Below are 23,040 nucleotides of genomic sequence, written 5' to 3' on the forward strand. Positions count from 1 at the left end.
TCCAGGTCTGCAAAGTTTTTCTGAGTAACGGTGAGAAGAGGATTGTGGTTAGAGAGAGGAAGCAGTTCTGTTAGCTAGCTCACTGCAGAGCCATAGGCTTTGGCAGTCAGCGAAGCCAAGCGTGGGATTGATTTCCTATTTTTGAAAATTCTACTTTATAAGGCCTTCCATTAAGGGTTCCATTTAGCAAGGCCAAAATCCTCTTTAGGAAGAAGGTTGGTCTTCATTCTAACACAGAGACAAAATGGATGGTAGGACAAATTATGTATAATTTTACATTCAACCAAAAATCAAACAATAAGGGAATCTTTCATTTGATAATTTGTTTCTAATCCATACTTGTCATAACTTCACCTTAATCTAAACTTAATTTTACTTGCTGACCAATGTAGATTTCTACTTTGGTTTTGGTTTGTTTCTTTGAGCTTGGGTCTCACTAGTAGCTGAGAGTGGCCCAGAACTGGCCATCCTCCTCCCTCCGCTTCCTGAGATTACAAGTATGTTCCACAGGCTGAGGAGATAAGTCAGCCAATAGAGTACTTGCCTGGCTTGCAAAGGACCCTGGTTTCTATCCTCAGCACCACAGGAAGCAAACATGCAATGTCAGACCAGGTGATTTCTACTTTTTAATTTACCCTTGAATATATGTTGGCAATAGAATCCTTCTGAAACCAGCAGAAGTTTCTGGAACATTCTACCTTGTTTGGTATTCAAAAATCTTTTGGTTTCTTACTGTAGATAGTTTCCCCTCTGCTTTGCCCAAGGGAATGTAATTTGCCATCTGAGGCTGTTTGGGATAATTAAAGGGCTCCCTTTTTGCCCCATAGGCCTTCCTGTTGACTAGAAAGACAAGCTTCTTCTCATTGGCTGAGAGGCCAGCATATACTCATATTAACAATTTAAACTGGCATCACTTTTTCCAGTGAAAGGAGTAACTTCCTCTTCCCTTCAACTAAACCAATGGGGTGTGGTGGGGTGGGGTGGGGGGAAGCTGAAAAACAAATTCCCTTTGGAAAGTAACTACCAGTCCTAGTTTAAGTAATGCTTTTATTTTAAAGTAATGGCATTTTCCTTAGCCTCTGAAATTGTCTTCAATTTTATAAACTGCTTTGACAAGAAAGTTTTCTTAGAACAACTTCCTTTCTAAGCTTGTCTGTCTACTAGAATTCAAATAGAAAACATCTGTTTTTGAGATAGATTTAAAATGCTTCTGCCACGTTTGGAAAGATACTAGAATATCCATCCTTTACTGCAGATTTTTAAAAAAGAAGCCTAGCCAGGCACCAGTGGCTCATGCCTGTAATCCTAGCTACTCATGAGGTTGAGATCTGAGAATTGCAGTTCGAAGCCAGCCAGGGCAAGAAAGTTTGTGAGACTCTTATCTCCAATTAACCACCAAAATGCCAGAGGTGGAGCTGTGGCTCAAGAAGTAGAGCACCTGACTTTAGCAAAAAATGCTCAAGGACAACACCCAGGCCAAGCACATACAACAAAAGCTTCCTGATTCTCTAGTGTTCCATCATTGGTGTGAACCCATAAAGAAAGGGAGATGCAGGTGGACTACAGACGAAGTGTTCAGGATGTGTTGAACACAGATAAAATATGAATATTTTTCCAGTGTCAGTGTGTTCCAGCAGTGTGTTCATCTTTCATTTCATCATAAATTCAGCTCCTGGAACCATTTTGAAATGCTATTTTAGTTATTCATATGTAGGAACCTTTTCATTTCTCCTTTTTATTTTTTGAAGGCTCTTTAGAACTACACTGGTTTTGTAACTAATATCTTTTTTAAAAAACACAATTCTATGCTCTTTATAAGTTCAAGTAAGAAAGCCAGGTGTTAATTAGAACAATAGATGACTCCTCCCCCTTGAGATTTTACGTGCTATTCATTCATTTATTCCTTTCTACTTTCGTACTGTTTTTAAACATTTATTCAGCATCGGAGGCAGTGGCTTAGTGACTGGACAAAGACCAACAAAAGAGACAGGATTTCTTTTTCCCTAGAGCATAAAGTCCAGTTAGGGAGAAATACATTCATCCCATTAATGAACTGGGAGACAGCTTTAATTGTACAATGCAGAGTGAACCCTAATACAAGCTATGAAATTTAATTAATAATAACATATCAACACTGGTTCCTTAATTGCAACAAATTTTACCAATGCAAGATGTTAAAAATGGGGAGAACTGTAGAAGCAAGGAGTACTTTTTCCATAAACTAAAAACTGCTCTAAAAATTAGTCTCTTTATTTAAAAAATTAATTGTTGAAAAAGACAATCACTTAAAAGGACACAAACAGGATACAACTAGAAAGAATAGCGAGGGTGATGTAATATGGAATGGAGAGTGAGGAAAGACTTCACAAGTGTACAAGGCCAGAACTATAGGATAAGGGCTAGGTTGGCAAAGTAGTTTCAGTAAAGCAAAGTGATACAATTGGAATTACCTTTGGAAGTAATCATTCTGACTTTTCTGTGGAATACAGAACAACAAACAGAAGTTGGGAAGCATGGAAAATGGGTCCTACCTTTTGCTTCCCATTTTACAAAGAACTAAAATTGCACAGTGGCAGTGGCAGTTTCTTTGGTCAGCTTATGAGAGAAATCATTGGGTTCTTCAAGAGCTACGTGCTAGAAGAAAGGAGATTTGGTGGTTAGTGCCATAGGGTTCCCAAATTCCCATGACCTTTCTTGTGGCTCCTTGGAGTTTATGGAATTAGGAACAATTGTATATGAAAGTTAGGATGAAATATATGAGGAAAATTATAAGGAAAAACAACCTTCAACTACTGTCTAGCTGTAATGATAGATTTTCATCTAAGTCTGTATAATATTTAATTTGCAAAGTTATCTTTATTTCTAGTACTAAATTGTTGTAAAATTTGTTTTGTTTCTTTTAAGACTATAATCTGAAAAAATGCTTCTATGTTAACAAAGAATATCCTTTAAAAAGGTCCATTTCAGCAAGGCATTGTTTTATTACAACTGTATTGAACGGTTTCATACCAGAGTTCCCGAGGGCAGTGAACTCTCAAGGAAAAGTATTCTACTGGGTAAAAGGAAGCATCTTTCCAGAGAGATTTCTATTGATTCTGGAACTGTTATTAGAGGCTTAGAAACTTGAATAGCTCAAGGTTCTATTTCCACGTAAAATTAAACAGCTCTGCATTATCCACTTCACTATTTGTAATTTTTTGTCTGCCTGTGTGCACCCAAGATTTACCAAGCATCAACTATTTTTGTGTATTTCCTTTAGAGTAGAAAAATTGTATAAGATGGTTGTGATTGAATAAGATGGTTAGATAATACATTGAAAAATTTTAGGAAGTGAGGATGCATTTCATAGTATTTAGCTAAAGATAAGAAATGGTTAATATATCCATTTATACTCCTCTCTAGAGTTGGATTTTTTTTTTCATTCCTGGAAACCAAAACACTGGGTAAGAACCCCCTCCCCCCACTGGAGCAGATCCGTTGTTTATTTTAGGAACTAGACACGCATCATTAGTGTATGGTTAAGTAGTCTAGTTATGAATATGGAATGAATGGATTAAATGAAGTTTTCCACTCTGATGTCTCCATTAAGAAGCTCCTCTTTGTGTAAAATACTCCATGGAAAGTTGCTTCTATTTAAAGTAGTGAGTTTGATCTTGGCTTTGATCTAAACCTTTTGATCTTGAAAGAAGGATGGAGTAGCAATAAAGAGGGGGCAAGACAGATTTTCTTTAAAGAAATGCGATAAAGTTAAAGGGTTGGTCAAAATCAGCAAAGGCTTACTACCCAACTCTCCTTCCTGGCCCTTGTTGGCGTCTAGTTCCACCAACTTCTGATGGGATGGGGAGAAAGCCTTTAAAAGGAGGTTGGAGGAAAACCTGAGATAGCACAGTTTGTAAAGTAGGTAGAAACGTTCTGCCTCCTTATGAAAACGGATTGATCCTTTTTAATTCAGTCGCTGTGGAGGTCCACCGCGGTCGAAAGGTTGCAGGTGGGCACTGGCCCAGGCGAGAGTGCAGCAAGGGCTGCCTGTAATTCCCGCGCGCCGGGCCAGCTTTCCGACACAGCCGGTCTCCCTCCCCGGAGGTCACCTGTCCCCACCCGGGAGTCCGGCGGACTCCGAAAAAGGTCTACTTCTCGGCGTCTGACCTAAAGAACGCTTCAGTAGGAAACTTCCTTTTCCAGCGCCAAAGCCAAGGAAGGAGCCACTTAGGTTTCCGACCCGGGAAGCAAGTACAGGCCGCCCTCGGGAGAGGGGGCTGTGCGTGGCACCCCTGCAGAACACTTGGGGTCCCCTACCACCAGCCTTCAAAGTAAGCCCTTCGTGGGCACCCCGGTCTCTAGGGATGGGGCTGGGGGTTGCATTGAAGCGTGTACGCCCGAGGCCTGTCGACGCGTGGGAGGGCGCGGGATCCTGAGCGCCAGCGGGACGCCTAGAAAGAGGTTGGGAAGATGTGTCCAGGGAGAACAATAAAGTAGCGGGGCGGGGGCGACCTGCGGGAGGGCGGTGCGGCGGCCTATACCTTTAAGGCAGGCCCCGCCCCTGCGCCCGCCCGCCCGCCCGCGCCGCCGCCCGGCCCCGCGCGCTGGCCGCCCGCGCTGCGCCTTAGGTGTTGCGGGCCCCGAGTGCGGCTGCTCGGTGCTCTCGGCTGGACTCGCGCGCGCCGCCGCCGCCGCCGCCTCCATCTCCATCCTCACTTACGGCGGGTGAGGTACGCGGGTGCGAAGATGTGGCGGGGCTCGCGGGAGGCAGGCGGAGGCCGTCCCCCGGCTAAACTTGACTCTGCTCCTTCCCTTCCCCCCCCCCCTCCCCGCAGCCTCTGCAGACCGATCGTCAGGCCGGGGCGGAATGCAGGCTCGTGCGGCAAGTGGACGCGGAGGTGAGTGCGGGCGGCGCGCGTGCCGCGCTCCCTTCCCCGTCTCCCCCTCCCCTCCCCGGGATGGCGGGTCCCGCGCCGCGGCGCCGCCGACGCGCGACCGCAGTGGGTAAGATGGGCCTTGTTCGGGGACTCGGCGCGCTCGGGCTGCGGAGCCGGGCCGTGACCAGCAGGCAGCGGCCGGGGCGAAGGTCACGGCCCCAGCGCGCCGCGGGCCCGGAGCCGGCGCGTGGAGGCGGCGGCCTGGAGAGCCCCGCCAGGTGCCGTGACCGCCGCAGGTGGAGCGCACGGGGCTGGGGACCGGACCCCCCTCCCCCCCCCCCCCCCCGCCGCCTCGCCTGCTCACGCCCGCCCGCAAGCAGCCCTCCAGACCTGTGCAAAAATGTTCTGTGGTCTTTGAACTTCAGGTCACGAAATGGATCCAAGTGAACCGGAGACCTCGAAAACGGAAACGAGGGGAGCAAGAAGAGGTGTTTGAAAAGGTAGGGGATCCCTGAAGAGTATTGGGGTGCACGTCTTGATACATAGCCTCCTCTTCAGGGACAGGAGGGCTTGGTCACAATGATCAAACTAGCATTTTTGTTATTTTTTAAAAAATAAATTGACAATAAGCCAGTTTTCTTTAAGCTGTGGGGCTAATTCTGTAGAAATAGTTCTCACATCAACATATTGTGTTCTTGTGAAGTAAGAATGACTCAAGTGGAGATTAAATAGAGCAACAGGACTTGAGCAGGTTCCATTACTATTAGACCCGTGGCCAGGCATCACAGCGCCTAAGGTACCTTGGAAAAATGAAAGAAAGCATTCCAAACAAATGTCAGAAGGGCTTCTCTGGTTATGATCGACACAATAGCAACTAGACTTTAAATTGAAGTCACCTGAGAAAATGGACAATGAAAGATGTGAGCTACTTTAAAAACACTAGAAAGAATTTTTCTTACTGTAAAGCCAGTGAAAGGTTTATGCTCCTAAATTTAGAATTTCAGTGTGTTACTTTGTAGAAGTTCAGTGTCTCTTTTCTTCTGAAATGGTGTTAAGTTTAAACTCGATTTGTCATTGTGATAACTATTTAAAAATACGGTAAGTAGCCAGGTATTTTCTAAGGGACTAAATGTAAAAGATTTGATTTTTCTTACATTTACCTAATAATTACATTTTACTGTGGGTTTTTTTTTTGGGGGGGGTGGGAGGATTCTAGATAGCACCAACGGATTAAAATAGCCGTGTGTTGTTTTTCTGCTGCTAGAATGTATGATGAATCACTCTTGATTCTGAAGCCAAATTCTTGCTGATAGTCCTGCTGCCAACTTCTGAGATGTGTTGCCTTAGTATGGGCATTGCAGTGTCTGAGATTGTGCACAAAGCACATCATAATGAAGGTGATACCAGAGTTTCAAAGTGCATTTAAGGATATGACAGCATTTTCTAAGAGAGTTGGAAAAGAACTAGCCTGAAAGTGTCATGGTACTTAGTGTGTTTGAGGGCGCTGGCCTGGGCCTCTCTCATTTTAAACAGTGAGTCCCATTAGTCACTTCAGTTGAACAGTAATAGGAAAGGTGTCCTTTTTAAATAGACTTGAGTTTTTGAAATATACCTCAGCATGCTGTGGAAGGTTATGTTTGTTTAACTTTTCATGATTTAGGTGGTTGTTTTTTTTAAGTTTGTGAGGTGATGACTGAGATCATAAAATATCCAAAGAAGGAAAAGTACTTTAAAAGTGGCTGTAGCTATTACTTATTTTTAAAATCAAACATAAGATTGCCTGAACATAATCTCTCATGCAAGAAGGAGAAGCAATTCTCTTTGTGGATTGATTACTCAATATCAATATTGACCCTACCAAAATCTGAACTAGAAGTAACATTTTCTGTGCCATTCATGTGGCCATTGGGTCTTCTGAGAATTGGGGGTGGGCTGGGATAAGAGAACAACTGAGGCTTTTAGGGTCTGAGAATGGGAGTTCTCTCAGCCCGCTCTCCTAACTAGTCTTTTGTGTTAGAACTCTCAGAAAGCATGCTCCTTTGACTTTTCATCCTAGCAAGTACAGGCAGAAGTTTTAAAGAGAGCAAGAACATGGGACCAAGGTTGAATTGGGACCATCATTCAGAACTTCCTTTCAAGGAGTGAAGCTTACAGCTGACTTAGTCTGGAAGGTGAGGTGGCAAGGGCAAGAACTGGAAATTTCCATCAAAGCAGAGTACCTTAATCATTGTTGTCTCTAGTCTTTTCTCCAAGCTCTGGGCAGATACAGAGCATTTTGGCCTCTGGTTCTGACCTTAGAGAATGTTTGGAGGCAAAGTATTCAGTATTGGAAAGGGCCGGTGGAAGGAAGATCAGCAACCCAAGGGCTTTACACCAAGTTCTCAAAGGCAGAGAAGCCTTCCTGCAGCCCTAGTTGAAGTGTGTCTCCAGTTCTGAAACACAATTGTACTCTGTGGTAATGAGTACAATCCAAGGTCATGTATAACCCTTTGTTAGGATTTGAGCTTGTTATTAGTATGAACCAAGGTGTTCATTCACTGTTGATTCTAATATTCTTTTTTTGAATATCCATCATGCTACAAGTAGAAGCCAGTTGATTATTCTCCTCCACCTTTTTCCTGCACCCACTATATTTTACCTACATCAAAATTATACTTTTTTCTGCCTTTATATTATTGTAAAAATAAGTTTTAGTTATTTCTGACATACATGTTTTAAATCTAGCCTCTGCCTTTATTTGCCCTCTTTGTTTTCCTTGCCCTCATTCCTCCACATCCTCTCTTTTTTCCATCCTCTAAGTGTCGGTTTGCATCTTAGGATTCGGTCTAGATGAGTGCATTAGGTTGAGTATCCTGTGTTAACTGTGCTAAGGTCATAACATTTTTCTTCCAATAGAAGGGTGCAACTTTTACTGCCTTGTGGAAAGCAGGACCTTCTGGCCTGTCTGAAAAGAAAGAAAACAGCCTTACTGAAAGGCCAGGTTCTGACAAGGGCAAGGAGCAGCATGTAAAGGAGGAACTATCTCAGAGGATGTTTGTTTTTCCCCTTAAAGAAATTCTCTGAGGTGCTAAGTGGTAGGCACAGTCTGATGGAACTTGAAATTCTAGTTGAGTTTTTCAGCTGCACTCAAGAGGGGAAGCAAAACAAACAGCCTGTGCTCAGCTGTGGGTTAGAACAACGAATAATGAAATAAAGGAAATTGGGTGAGTGAGATGCAGCACCCAGATAAGTGATTTAAAATGCTCTCCTGGCCTTTCCTGGCCTCTGATTCCTTCTGCTGCATGTCATTCCTGCCCACCAGATAGCTGGGCTGCCTTTCTCATCTGTCTTTTCAGGATTTCACTTACTATCTCTGCATCTTTCTGTCTTACACATGTCAGAATCTTTTCTAACACTATTTTCATTTTAGCCTCAGACTCTAGCTCTTTGTCCACCAGCAAAACTCGGTTCTCTTAAACTGTTCTATTTTCTTCATTTAAAATGACAAACTTGTATCTCTTCTGCTTCTGATCCGGAAGTATTTTCTCCTTCCAATTCTGTTTTTCTTTTCTTTTTTGTTTCATCAAGGTCCTTTTATTTAGTCTGAATAATTTTTCAACAGAAAAATCAGTGAGACCAAGACTGACCACACAAAGAACAATTAAGATGAGAGGGTCAGGCAGCTCTGCAAGGGGCAGATCACACAGTTGTGATTACAGCACTAGGTGTGTCTGTCTGTCTGTCTGTGTGTCTGTGTGTCTTTGTGTATGTATGTCTTTGTGTGCGCTTTAAACAGTAGATGTTAATAAGTGGCTATTGGCCTTAGAAGACCACACATTTTTTTTTCTGCTTTTACCTTGACTCAGTTCAGAGATAAATGCAATTTACATATCATTTTTGGTGAGTACATGTATGTAAATAGTGGTTTTAATAATTTTCTAGTTTATAAATTTAATAGTTTAGAAATAGTACATTTTAAGGCAAAACATTAATGGTGTATAATTGATTCTTTGAAATAAAAATCCATTTTGCTTTTCAGGTTCAAAAGAATCACCCGTTCTAGTTTTTTTTGTATTTGATAATAGGCAGAGAACAAATTTTACAAGAATAATTTCTAGTCATCCCTCAATCCCAGAGTATTCATTGGCTTACTTTCAAAATATTGCAATTCAGCTATTGGTGTTACTGAAACTCTGATGTGTGTTTGGAAACGGGTGTCCAAAGCAGGAGCGGCTGTCCTTTGTTCTGACTAGTTATAACTAACACTAAGTGAAAATGATCTTTGGTGTGTTTTTTTTTTTAACAGCAGCATTCTATATTATTTTTTTTGCCAAACCAGAGCCTGAAAAATCAATACTTCGGAGCATAAAATTATTTAAAAGTTGGTGAAATTGTCATTGAAATAGCCAAAGTGAAACGTAGGATCTAAAAAGGTATTTGTCTGAAATGTAGACTTCATAAAGTAAATAGTGGCCCTTTTAATGGAGGCCACATGATAAGCTTCGTTCCCAGCTTGGTTTGTGAATTCTACATTTATTTTTTAAAGTTTTCTATATTGGGAAAGATATTTTTATTACAGTTCTAATACTGAACTGTTCAAAATGATGAAAATAGGTACAAGTCTCCAACTAATAATACTTTACTTCTGTATTTGTTTTTTGTGACCGAAGTCTGTTTTTACACTGATGATGACTTCTGGAAATCACCATTTAAGATGGATAAAAATTATTTAGCTCTTTCTCTTCACAGCAGTGCAAGGTGCCTGTGTTAAGCCTGACCCTGAAGCCATCACCACTCAGAAGTTAGCAAAGTGGTACAATGTGAACATAAAGAGAGCTAGCTGAGGCAGCAAGGGTCCCTTCACATTACAGGAGCTATTCTCTCTGCATCTGGCACCCTGCCAGGTTTGAGCAGCTACTCTTAAAGCAACTGAGGCAAGAGTCCCCTTGAGAGGTTTTCCAGGCTTGGTGGCCTTGCCTCTTTTTGAGAGTGCTAGTTCCCTATGAGAATTCATAACTAGTCTACATTTATATAGCCCATAATCTCTTACAATAACTTCATTGATACTTGACTTCCATAGAAAAGCTTTATGGATTCTAGTGAGTCATAGCTCTTGAGGCACCAGCCTGCCCCCTCCCCTCCCTCCCTTTCTGTGAGTGGCTTTGTGTCCTGTGCTGTACTGATTGTGCCTTTGGATGACAAGTTACTTGAGTGATGGAGGGAGGCAGAGTAATGTATTAAAAGTAATTACAAAGAAAAACAAACAAAAGGGATAATTACAGTGCTGTTATTGTGCAATTTGTTTTGTATTGCTGAAATATTTAGAACTTATGTACCTCCATCTTATTTGTGTATCTTTTTTCTCATAAATCTTTAAGAAATACATTATTTATTAAATCCTCTGTTCCCAAATCTCAAGTTAGATCAGGTTTTACAACATCTTAGCTTTTGTTTTTTTTTTCCCCTATGTTGTCTTCATCATTTTTTTAGCTTAACCAGAGTAAAATTGCTGATAAAATGTACTTTTGGTCACCTCTGGACAGGAGTCTGGTCTGTGTAACTTTATATTATTAAGTTTTCATCAGTTTCACAGATTGATTTTTTTTTTTAAAGAATCTGCAGTTTCAAGAATGTTCTAAGATTTCTTTTTTTGGCCAGTCCTGGGCCTTGGACTCAGGGCCTGAGCACTGTCGCTGGCTTCTTTTTTTGCTCAAGGCTAGCACCCTGCCACTTGAGCCACAGTGCCACTTTTGGCCGTTTTCTGTATATGTGGTGCTGGGGAATTGAACCCAGGGCTCCATGTATACGAGGCAAGCACTCTTGCCACTAAGGCCATATCCCCAGCCCATGTTCTAAGATTTCTATGTGTTCTAAAATCTCTTCTTTTTTTTTTTTTTCCAAGTAGCATAATGGGGAATACTAAAATTCAGTTCTCTACTTGCTATCATGTACTCATGTATTCATATATTTAAAAAAGAATCTCTGGCTGGAAATATTAACACAGTAGTAGCTAACACTTTCCATGAATCAAGGCCTCTTCTAAGTGCTTTACGTGTAGCAGCCGATACAAATGTACTATTAAAATACCGTCACAGCCACCAGTATGACAGGGTGCTGTACACTGCACCAAATGCTCTGTGGAAGTCGGGAGGTATAAACAAGTCAAACAATTGTTATAGAAAAGAATGCTTTGGGTAGATCTTAAAATTCTTTCTAGTCAGATTATTGACAGTCCTAGATTGTCATAAAGCACACATTTCTAAATTAGGAAAATCCCAACCAGCATGTATTTTGAAAACACTTGAAAGCATGTAGATAATTACATTCTTGTTGATTTTAACATGTTTGATGACAGAGCCTTTAACTCTTCCATGCCATGAAAGATAGAAGCCATTTTCAACTAAAGCATACAGAGTTGGGCTGGAAAAGGAGGCAGGCAAAGAAAATTTTTTTTTTTTTTTTAGTTACTTTTACAAGCAGCATTAATTTCATTCCTGTGACAGAATGCTTTCCTTGGCAGACACTCTCATTGAAGGCATTTTAATGAGCTGCTGTTTTGTGCCTGGTCTTATATAGCACTAATAAGATGCATTATTTTTAGTAGCACCTACTTGTATCAGTAGGTATTGTTTCCACTAATTTTCTATTGGAAAGAGTGAGCAACAGTGTGTGTCTAAGTCCAGTTATTTATTTCATTTATATTACTGGGTCTCTGCACAGCCTTGACTCCAGTTTGGAAAAGGACTCGCTCAAGTACAGCCTCAGTAAGTTTATATAAACTCAGCCTTGGCTGTTGCATTTTTTTTAAAAAAACTTTTTTTTTTTTTACTATTTAACAATAAAATCTTATTTAATCATTGTATTCTTTAATGATCCAAGCTTTCATTAAAGTCTATTTAATCAAGATTTCTTGGCCTTTTTATGGGTGATCTCTTTCATGTCTTCTAGAAAGAGAATACGGAGACAGAAAAACCTGACGCTGGTCCCAGCTCTGCCACATAATTACATGCTCCTTAAATTTGCCACTTAGCGTTTGCTTTCCTGCGTTCCTATTAAATGAATCCTTTCATTTAATAGTCCATCTAGGCCCATTTACATTAATTGATAAAATCGGTATGCTTGGCCTTAATTTTTTGTCATATAATTTTATACTATTTTTATCTTTTTTTTTTTTAGTATAGGGGAAGGTTTTGTTCTAACATTTACTTTCACAGAATAACGCTGTTTCCTTGTGAGAAGTAGGGAAATTGGATGCCTTTTCTTGCTCCTTCACTTTTATCTTCCAGCATGTGACTTGAAATACTGTCTTTTTACTTCCAGATACATACCTCTAAGACAATTAGCAAGATGACTGCATTTTTTCATGTAATTTCAGCCTCTAATATAAGAGCTTGTAGACATGTGTACTAAATTATATCTTTTAGAAAATTCTGCAGGTAAATCTATGTTAAATGCTTACCTGTATTCTTAAGTTGATGTCTGTTCAGTCATTGTGGTTTCTGAAGCTAGTTTTGGGGTGGACTTCTTAGAAAGAACTAGGGGTAACTCTGTTGCCTGTGTTCTTGTATATTTATACCTTTGTCTTCCTACTTGCAGGTCATTTCAGTTAGATATAAAATCCTTGGTGTTTGTTTTCTTCAGTTTTTTAATTATGTTACCCCATTGTTTTGTATATAGTCTGATGATGGTCTCTTCAGTTACCTGATCTTTTTCTTGGGTACTCAAGATTTTTTTCCTTAAATTTCAATAAATTTACTATGTCTCATTGTGGGTCACTTTTCCTAGTTTTCATTTGGCTTTTAACTGTTATATTCCTCTTTGTAAAATGAGATGTGTTTTTTACATCTTACAGAGGAGGTTTGAAATTAAATAAGATTCTGTACTTACAGTGTTTTGGTTGTATTCTTTAACTGTCTTGTTATCCTTTCAGTCCCTTCTGTTTAGGAAGTTTGAAATTGAGAGTATTTCATTATAGGGCAAATAGACCTGGGTTGACTCAGGGTGAGACATATATATATGGCAGCTATTCAGAGGAGGCTTTTGTTTGTACCCTAGCAGTAAGTAAGCTTACCCTGACTCCGAGTGCTGGCAGGCTCTTTGCACTCCTCAATGACTAGACCAAAAGTGGCAGTGATTTTTGATGCCTTACCTAGAAAGCTCCATGTCTACTTTATTCTCATTTCATTATATATTCACAGAAAAATACTAAAAACAACAACTAAAAATAGTCTATCTTTCAGATAATAAGGATTGCTGAAAACCTAAGCCAGTTTAGTCATTCAACACATTTCCTTGAATGTGTTATGCACATGGCCATCTGTAAGAAGTTGCTGGAAAATAGCAAGGAAACAAGAGAAGTCATTTCTGGCCCTGGAAAGATAAAACACACAGTATATCAAAGATCACATACAAAGCTGCATGTGATATATAAATCCAAACCAGTGTAACAGAAATGAAGGCTATGAGCTTGTAATGCATTTTACCTGAGGCCACACTGGGCTAGAGTTTCCATGCCTGGACCTTGTTTGGATAAAGCAACCTTTTACATATGTAGGCCGGAACTTACAGTGAGATATTAAGGAATTGAATTAACTGAATCTGTCTTAATGCTTTCCCCTGATTTGTAAGCACAGACTGATCTGCATATAAATAGTATTGGCATCTTTATTTGAGTAAGTAATTTTAATTTATGCAGTAATTTTAAAAGATAAATTGATCAGTGTTTTGCTAGTGGGGGGGGGGGACTTGTCACAGAATTTCTGACACTAAAGAATCAGAAAAGGTGAAAACCCAAGACCAGAAAGTACCTATAATTCTTCTAATAACAAACTTGTTATCAAACTGTTACTTATGCAACTTATTGAATAATTTCATTTAAGATCCAGAACACACAAAACTGAATAGGAGTAGAAAATATAGAATTAGAAAACAATCCTCCAAAGATCGGTGGTGACTATATGTAAATAGTAGTGTAGAAAAGAGGATTGAGTCTTATCTGTGTGAGAGGTGCAAAAGAGGCATGGTGTGAGCTGCTAGACCCAGACAAAAGCATGAGACTCCATCCGAAAAACTAAAGCAAAAAAGGTGGGATATGGTCACGTGGTAGAGCCTTTGCTAGTCAAGCACAAGGCACTGAATTCTAACCTCACTACTACCACACACATGCATACACACATACACATAAACATAAAAGCACTGGCTTTTTCGAGCATAGATTCTGAATCATAAATGGGTGAAGGTATATATGTATGTACACACAAACACACATCCACCTGACATAAGAGGAACAAACTTGATTCACAGTCATTAATACCAAGAAAACTATTAGAAAACAGTCTTATAGAGTGTGTTTTTGCTTTTTAAACATTTTTGTATATAAGAGAACTTTAGACATTTTATGTAACTTCATAACTACAAGTGGCAAAGCTTTTATTTACTTTGTGTAGCAATTTTCTACCATTACTTTGGTACCCATGAATAGGTAAGGATAGGAAAGGCACAAGAAGTTAAACAGGAATCACAGAAAGAATCTGGAAAAAAAGGCACAAGAAGTTAAACAGGAACCACAGAAAGAATCTGGGGAAAAAAACCAGGCATACTTCTGGATTCTGTTTATGCACATTGTACGTTTGCTTTTTTTCCCCTCTGTAGCCATCATATATGTGCAAACTTCAGTTCTCAGTATTGAAAGTAGACCTTCAAAATTTCTTCTGACTGTAAAGCTATATTGTTCAGAACTTCTAGCCAATAGAAGATGGTGGTTCTCAGCTTCTCTTACTGACCTCTTAGGCTATAGTTATAAGTCTGTGTGTTTTAAGAAACTTTACATAATTTTGCAACTTTCGCACAGTCCTTTTTTCTTAGTGTAGTGCTGGTTTGGAAGACTGAACCCAGCTACCCAGCTGGCTTCCAGCCCCACAGGCCATTGGTAAGAACATTTCTGTCACTCAGAGTTCTCCTCTGTCTATTTGTAATCATTCCCCATCACTCTTACCAGGTGTAGGTAGCTACTAAGCACATACGCTCGCATGGTACTTGGTTTGAACTCAGCCTGGATGCTGTCCCGTAGATTTTTCACTCAAGGTTTCTGTTCTGTCATTTGAGCCACAGCTCCACTTCTGGCTTTTTGATGATTAATTGCAGTTACAAGTCTCATGGTCTTTTCTGACTGGACTGGCTTTGGACCGCAATCCTCAAATGTCAGCCTCCTGAGGTTTAATAACGAGGATTACAGGTTATGAGCCACCAACACCTGGCTTGCTTCTGGTTTTATGGTTTACTTTTTCTAAAAGTTCATTTATATTGAGCCATATACAATTTAGTCTTTCGATTCTGTTTTCTTTAAATCATAATGTATTGAATTCAGTTTACATCTCTCAGTACTCCATTATATAGATATTCTGCATTTTGTTGATCTATTTGCTGACTGTGAGACATTTGGAATTTTTTTGCAGCTTTTGGCTATTATGAATAATGCTTCTGTGAACATTGGAATAGCTGTCCTTGTAAAGACGTGAATCTTCTCCCTTCCATTTTATGTATTCATTTATTTATTTTGTGGTACTAGGGTTTGAATACCACCTCACAGTTGTTAAGCAAGTGTTTTATCACTTGGGATCTTCTCCCTATCCCTAGTTAATTTTCAAATAGGGTCTTAATGATATTGCCTGGAGCTGATAGTGTATGAAGCTGGCCTTTGATTCCCTTCCCTCTACCTATGTCTCTTTCATAACTAGGGTTACAGGTATGTACTAGTTCTCTTGATGTATTTGGTTAGGATGGATGTCTCGAGGTTTGTTTTTTTTGTTCATGCTGACCCCAAATTTCAGTTGTCCTAATCTCTGCCTCCCAAATAGCTGTGATTATAGGCATGTATCACTGTACCTGGCCCTTTGTAAAAAAAAATTCTCTTGGTTGGGTACTTAAGAGTTGTACTGGGTTTGACCATATGGTAAGTATATGTGTAACTAGCTGTTTAAGAAACTACCAAGCTGTCTTTCAAGGTAGCTGTACCATTTATACCATTTAACATCCTCAGAAGCAATGTTTAAGGTTTCCAGTTTTGTTTTTTTTTTTCCCTTTCCTGGGCTTGAACTCAGGACCTGATCACTGTCCCTGGCTTCTTTTTGCTCAAGGCTAGCACTCTACCACTTGAGCCACAGCGCCACTTCTGGCCTTTTCTATATATATAAGGTGCTGAGGAATCGAACCTAGGGCTTCATGTATAGAGGCAAGCACTCTTGCCACTAGACTATATTCCCCGTCCTAGTTTCCAGTTTCTTCACCTTTTCCCAGGGCCTTGTATGGTCGGCCTTTTTTATGTTAGCCATTCTGGTTGGTGTTGAACTATGGATTTCTCATACTTGATGTTTCTATTTTGTGAGAAGATCTGAAAGATGCCCTGATTATGTGTTCATCTTCCATTTTACAGGTCAAAAGGCATTGGCCCAGTAAGTGGGAAGTTGCAGTGTCTTCCCAAGTGAGTCACTACACCTAGAATCCTCCCACAGCAGTGTTGGTTGGAGTTGTAGCAACCTGCTTTCGTTCTGACTCGCAATTCCTGTGACTCAGAAGCCTCTGTGTCCTTATAGCATCATTAGGTGTGGCTTTCTTTGTATCTTCAAAAATGATCCTTTCTAATCCTCTCTGGACTTGTGCCTGATGAAATGAAGCTCATTTTCTGCAGGTAGTAATGTGCCTTAGAGAGCTTCCTCACTGTTTCTCAGCTGCAGTACTCAGGCCTTGGGCATTCAGACCTGGCTTCTGAGGTTAGCTCCACCGAGAATGTGTGACCATGTGTTATCTTGTAGAAAGGTAGATCTGTGTTCTCTCAGAGCCTGGTAGGAGTTGGGTAGGTGACATCCAAGACAGCTGATCCTTACTAAGTATTTCATGCATTTTAGGTTGTCTTCACAGAGTTGTGAAGGGCTGATAACTGGTCACCTTGTGGCTAGTAATGCCATTCATCTGCCTTTTCTCCTCCTTGATTCTGACACATGAAAACACTCTCAAATTTACTTGCAGACTAACAGCAAAATCAGCCCTGGTTTCTTGCTGTGACCATTCTTTGTAGCTTTTCTTATGGCACTAGTATTTTGGCAAATTTGTGTGTCTTGTCCTTGTCTCTTGGCTTTAAGAAAACCAGCTGTGTTTCTCAGAGCTTCTATAGGACTTCTTTAGCATCTTTCTTCACCTTGTTTGTTGTCATGGGACAAAAAGAACACTAGTTGTCTGTGACTATTTTCCAAAAGTGTAGGTGCCATTAAATTTCTAAATGTTAAAGAAAACAGTGCTGAGTTATGCAAATCTCCTCTTAGCACCTTGCTGCCGCCCAGAGCATCAGGAAAGACTTAAGTTGAGGCAACCTTAGTAAATACAGTCACCACCAGCAAGAAACAGGATGAAAGAACTGGAATTTATCATAATAATTTAGGCAATTTTAAGGAATGTGCTACACATTATAAAAGCTATTTGAGGTATTAAGTAATTCTGTGAACTGAATCTTAAGAGCGAATAAGGGAAGACATTGTCACAGGAAAAGTTGAGCAGCTCATGTTTCAGCTGATCATTTTGCTTACAGTGAGTGGTACAGGACGTAGATGGTAATTTTTGAGAAAGGCTTTACAGGCTTCTCCAGTTCAATCCCTAAGGCTTTACCTCCCAGTCTTCATGATGGCTTGGGACTAGACCTGGGTCTTTTGTCCCCTGTGGCACTTTCCAATTGAGTCTGGGCAGCTCCCTAAGTAGGGTGTTTAGGCCAAGCAGCTTTGAGTTCTGGGTGAGGAGAGTATCAAGCTGGGTGCTTATATCGTGGGTCACAGACACTGAAGGAAGCCGGGGAACATGTAGGGGCTGCAGTGTAATCTTCCTATGAGACCATACCAGAGGAAAACTGGGTTCCATTTTCTTGGCCTTCCTTCCCATGAAGGCTAGGTTCTTCCTAATATAAGCAAGTATCACCTACTGAATTAGTCTTACGAAGTATAGATTATTTGAAGTTTTTGTGATACATGTCACAAACTGAGCAACTGTGGCAAAAATGTGTGTTTTTAATATCAGCTATAGATATAGCCAGGTACATATGCACTGCAGGCACAATCTCCATGCCATTTTTATTAGTCAGTACTGATATTTTTCTGTGTGTGTGTGTGAGAGAGAGACAATTATTTTCTAGAATATAGATCTGCTTTCCATGTTTATGCATATTCATGCTTTGATGTGTTTCAGATTTGGAGCTGAATGAAGTAATGTTTTTCTTTTTTCTTTGTGGTTCTGCCTATGGAACTTATGGCCTAGAGCATGCCAGGCAAGAAATCTACCATTAACATAAACCCCAGCCTATGAATTTTTAAAAATAGTCTGCCTGGCTTTGTTTATTTGCTTATAGGCCAAAGTAAACCACCCCTAGACCAGTACTGAGAAAACTAATACCAACTTGGAAATAATGTGGATCAAACTAATATGGAATTCTGATCCACAGAACTGAGCTACTGGCAAAATGAGAAGGAATATTTTAGTTCAGAGGGAAAGCCTTTGTGCTGTACTGGCAGATAACAGTAGTGCCCTCAAAGGATAAGAAACAGAAAGGGTGGGTGCTGAACTGATTCTTCAATGTCTTCCTCTCAAAATAAAAGGTGAGAGGCTGGGAATATGGCCTAGTGGTAGAGTGCTTGCCTTGTATATGAAGCCCTGGGTTTGATTCCTCAGTACCACATATATAGAAAAAGCCAGAAGTGGCGCTGTGGCTCAAGTGATAGAGTGCTAGCCTTGAGCAAAAAGAAGCCAGGCACAGTGCTCAGGCCCTGAGTTTAAGCCCCAGGACTGACAAAAATAAATAAATAAAAGGTGCTGCAAAAGAGAGATGCTAGACAATATTCCTGTACCGAGAATCCTGGCACACTGAGTCTTATTAAAGATTAAGTCAATAATCACATTACTTAATCAGAGAACATCAGATTATCATAAAACAAGTCTAAATGATGTTGAAATAGCTTCCAGCTAGGATTAGTGATATGCCAGTGTAGTATATATTGGTGTGTGCGCTTGCAGGAAGCATGCATGTGTTGGTACAATACACAATTATTTAACTGGCCTTTGTCCTCAGAGCTCAGGAAGTTTGGGTTGGGGCCTGCTCTGTGACCACAGTCTCCTCTCTTGGATTGAAGCTTCAGGCACTGTTTCCAGAGCTGGCACTGTGAACTGGCTCTGACTCACAGGCTGACCAACGCCTTAGCGCCTAGAGAATTGCCCTGTGTATAATGCATTGTCATTATGAGCCATCCTTGGGAGAGGCTCAGTGGAAAAAGTGAAGGTAGATCAAACCAAGCTCTAAAACCAAGCCATGAAAGAGTTGGTCTTTGCTTAGTTTTCCTTAACTTTAACTTCATTTTCACTTTTAGCCTATAACAAGAGATCTTCTTGCTTTGGCCTCCAGAGTGCTGGGATTTTAGATATGTACCACAACACCTTGTTTGTATTCACTTTCTTTGGAACTCCTATTGGAGTTCACCATGGTAGAAGAAAAGTCAGACTTTTTCCTATCTGACTGTCCTTGTGTTCAAATTGTTAAACTAGAAAAGGAGAGAAGAGAGGAAACAGCGTTTGGTGTAGATTTAGACATGTACTCATAATTTCTCAATTTTTTACTTTGAGAACCCGGTTTTAAGATCACACATTGTTGTAGAGCAGGGGAGATGTATCACAAATATGTGTGGATTTCTGTGTTCCTGTTACTTGTCTTCAGAGTGAGCTTGTGGGCATCTGAATCATTGGCATGAAGATTAAGAAGAAAGTACTTCTATTGTATTTTTGGTGGGGCTTTTCCATGAAAAACTGTTAACAGCATATGTGGAAATCCTTACATTGTCTTTTTTGTTGTTGTTTATAGGACAGTACATCATAGTTTATCTCAACAGTCATATTAGAAATAACTCAGAATGAAAATGAAGTCGCTACTTTAACAAGAGTTTGGTAAAAAGCATCCATTATGGAAAACATTTTACTTCCAAAGTGGTTTTTCTGACTTCACTTTTCTTAGCTGGAGTGATGTTAATTTGTGTGGATGTAGATTTTCCTTTCCTCTTTCCTAAATGTATGTGGAGTTTCCATTAACTTCCATCTTCGTACTACTGTGGAGTGTGCTGCACCTTGGTGCTGTGGGTCACCTGTGTGCCATTAGGATGGAAATAAATTGAAATCCAAAGCACTTTTCTCTCTTTTTATTTTCCTTGTAGTCAGACAGATGAGTTGAAACTCCATCTTCACCCCTTTCTGGCTTTCTTTTTTTTAACCTTTGACAAACTGGCTTGTGTAAGCCTCAGTTTCCTCATTTAGAGTTGCCACTGGGTACATTGCTCACTTCCAGTAACTACTGATGTTTTCAGTGATGAGGTTTTCTGATACCTTTCAGGCTTTGAAGTCATTTGTCTTTGCTGTATGGTGAGAACAGAAGGAACCCTGGGAACCAAGAAAATAGACCAGAAAATGTAGCTATCGGCAAGTGGTCATGAGGGGTACATGTTTAGAACATTGGAGTGGTGTCTTTGTGTCATCTGAAATGTCCCCATTGTTAAAATATGAGCATAATTACTTCTGTGGCAGGTCTCAGCCAGGAGGTACAGAGATGTAAGTGGTATACTTTTCTCCCAAGCCACCCAAGAGGCTGCCTTGGGTGGGGGGGGAGCACTGTGCCCCAGGCAAGTACTGCCTCTGGTTCTGTTGGAAGTTTCCACTAGGCTTCTCAAACAGAGTTTTGTTGCAGTCCTCGGAGGTGTTTTATTGATTTTGGTTGAGGTCTTAGTGAGCTCACTTTACAAAAGGTCTGATTGTTGTAAGTACAATGCTTGTCACAATGATTCCTGGTGTCCTGAGCACTAAAGAATTCCTGGAAAGCTTTCAGAAACAAGTGTTGAGATACCTACCCACCCTACCCCAGCAATTATAGAGGGCTGACTCTACAATAGCCATTATTCTTCTATAGAATTGGCTCAGGATGCTTACTATGTTTCCCTGAGCCTGACTTACCAACAGAAGCCCACTTAGACACTGAAGAGAAATGGTGCAGTGTTTGTCTCATCTATGAGTAATGAAGTTATGCATGATTTAAAAAGGCTTCTCAGAATGGCCTTGCTTATGTAATCAAGGATCAATACTTTTAAAGACAGAAGTTCTTATAGGTAAGCCATAATATTACTTGATAATCAGACATCATTTTCAGGTAGTTAAAAGGGTCATTGGACAAAGCCCAGTGGACTTACTTTGGCTTCCTAATTGCTCAGAATTGAAACTCAGCGTGCCCTTGAAATTAGGAGTATGCTTGAATTTTTTATGGGGTAAGAAATGATTTTTTTTATGTAGGATAATTTTCATATCAAATGTTATATTTAGCCAGCCAGCTTTATCTGCTTAGGTGGATTGCCATCTTTCCTCACCTGATCCCTCCTTTCTCTGCAGTTTGGGAGCTAGGATGTGGGATAGGAACAAAAGGGCTGAATCATGAAAAATTGCTATCTTTTTTTGTTGTTGTTGTTTTGTTTTAGTCTCTTCATTCTTGGAATAATCTTCTCTTGACAAAAAGGAGCATTTCAGCTACAGGTTGATTCACAGTGAGAGGCAGGGTAGAGAATCCTGGAACATTCTCACATTTCCTTCCCCTCTATAAAGCAGTGGGAGCTAATAAGAGTATCATAAGCCAAGAGATGTTCAGCTGAAGTGCCAATCCGCTGATGGCTTCACAGTTTTCAGACACACTGTGCGACCCCGTTGAGCACTAATTGCTAGCGAGACAGTAGCATTTGTCTGTTCGGGGCCCAAGCATGTAGCCCACCATGTCAGTTAGGTCCGTTGGCCACTTTGTAGACCAGAGCTGCTCTGAATGGAGGAAGGATGTTGATAGGATAAACAATTTTTATTGCTTTCTTCTCAAAATAGAGGAAATACTCAAGGGGGTGGTGGGAGACAAGGAGATAAATATAGCATTTCCCATTTCCTGCCTTTTTGACTCTTTTCCTCAGCAGCTCATTTTTCATAAGATATACTTTTTTGTCCTATCAACTTCAACTGAAAATAATTCTATACTATTTTATCTGATTGGTCTTATCATTCATGTACTTTTTAATATTTTGTTTTCCCATCCAGAATCTTTTGTTCTGTGAGTTATATTACCTTCTGGATGTGGCATATGCATCATGGGACCTCTGAGCAGGTAGCTAGGGAAGTATCAGAAAAGTTTAGGGACTGACTATTCCTGATTCTTCTGCCATTATTTCTTCCATATGCTGAGCACCCTTGTTTGTTCCATCCGTGGCCACCTGGAGCCCACTGCCATTGTTGACATGACTCAAAGCTCCTTCCTTGCCTATATGTCAGGAGAGCAAAGCTGATAAGTTGGCTAGCAGGACTCCCGAGCTGAGCACAGCAGTGAGTTTAGTAGGTGCTTGGCAAATGTTTGTTCATCAGATCACAGGGGAAGGTCATCGCCTGTAACTATAGACACTCTGCCTACCTACCAGATTACTATCTTCATTATGTATAATTATTAAGTTTGTATTGATTTTAACAGATAAAACCTAACTTTGCAGTTTGTGAAGTAAATGGCTTCTGTTGGGTTTTAGGGTATGTGCACTAAACATAAGAACTACTCATATGGTGATTTTTCATTGTCTGTTACCATACTTGGTCTAGATGTCTTGCCTGGGTTTCCTGTATTCTTGGTATGATGGTCATAGGCACCAGTGGTTTTCATCACTCATTCCCAGGCTCCAGCACTGCCCCCAATGGCAGTGCACAGTAATAACTAAATTCCTCATGGTTACAGTCTAATAGGGCTGTGACCCGGTTTGAACTCTGTAATGAGGAAAGAGCTGATTTATTTGTTCCCTCTGCCTGACTCCTCCTCCCCCCTCCTTTATTATCTTTAAGAGGAAATTGAATAGCAAATTTTTGCATTCTCATAATGCTAATGGACTGATGTCATCTTTTCCACTGAAGTCAGGCAAGTAAGAGCCACAACCCAAACAGATTTAGCACTTCATGGCTGCCCAGGACTTAAGCCTTAGGCTGTGTGTGTCTGTATATGTTTTTAACATCTTTGAAATGTAATTTACGCATGATAAGCAATTCACTTATTTTCTGCCAAGTTGTGCAAATATCACCACCATATAGTTTTAGAATTGGTGATACAATGACTTTGATCATCCCAGAAAAA

At 40.4% G+C, this 23,040-nt stretch overlaps 1 protein-coding gene across 9 annotated transcripts in view; it reads left to right on the forward strand.

Moving 5' to 3' along the window:
- LOC125339685 (aminopeptidase O (putative)) overlaps positions 1 to 23,040 on the forward strand; it is a 348,038-nt gene that overhangs the window by 267,211 nt on the left and 57,787 nt on the right. For 5 of the 9 annotated variants that reach the window (XM_048330957.1, XM_048330963.1, XM_048330977.1 and 2 more), the window contains 2 exons: positions 4,815 to 4,877; positions 5,282 to 5,356. In XM_048330957.1, the coding sequence (XP_048186914.1) occupies positions 4,815 to 4,877; positions 5,282 to 5,356 (138 nt within the window). Of the gene's footprint in view, positions 1 to 4,814; positions 4,878 to 5,281; positions 5,357 to 14,699; positions 14,844 to 16,266; positions 16,315 to 23,040 lie in introns of those variants that run through there. The other 4 variants (XM_048330939.1, XM_048330970.1, XM_048330947.1 and 1 more) reach the window with 2 other exon arrangements.

The sequence above is a fragment of the Perognathus longimembris genome, chromosome 1 (genome assembly GCF_023159225.1).
Source record: "Perognathus longimembris pacificus isolate PPM17 chromosome 1, ASM2315922v1, whole genome shotgun sequence".
Classification (NCBI taxonomy): Eukaryota; Metazoa; Chordata; class Mammalia; order Rodentia; family Heteromyidae; genus Perognathus; species Perognathus longimembris.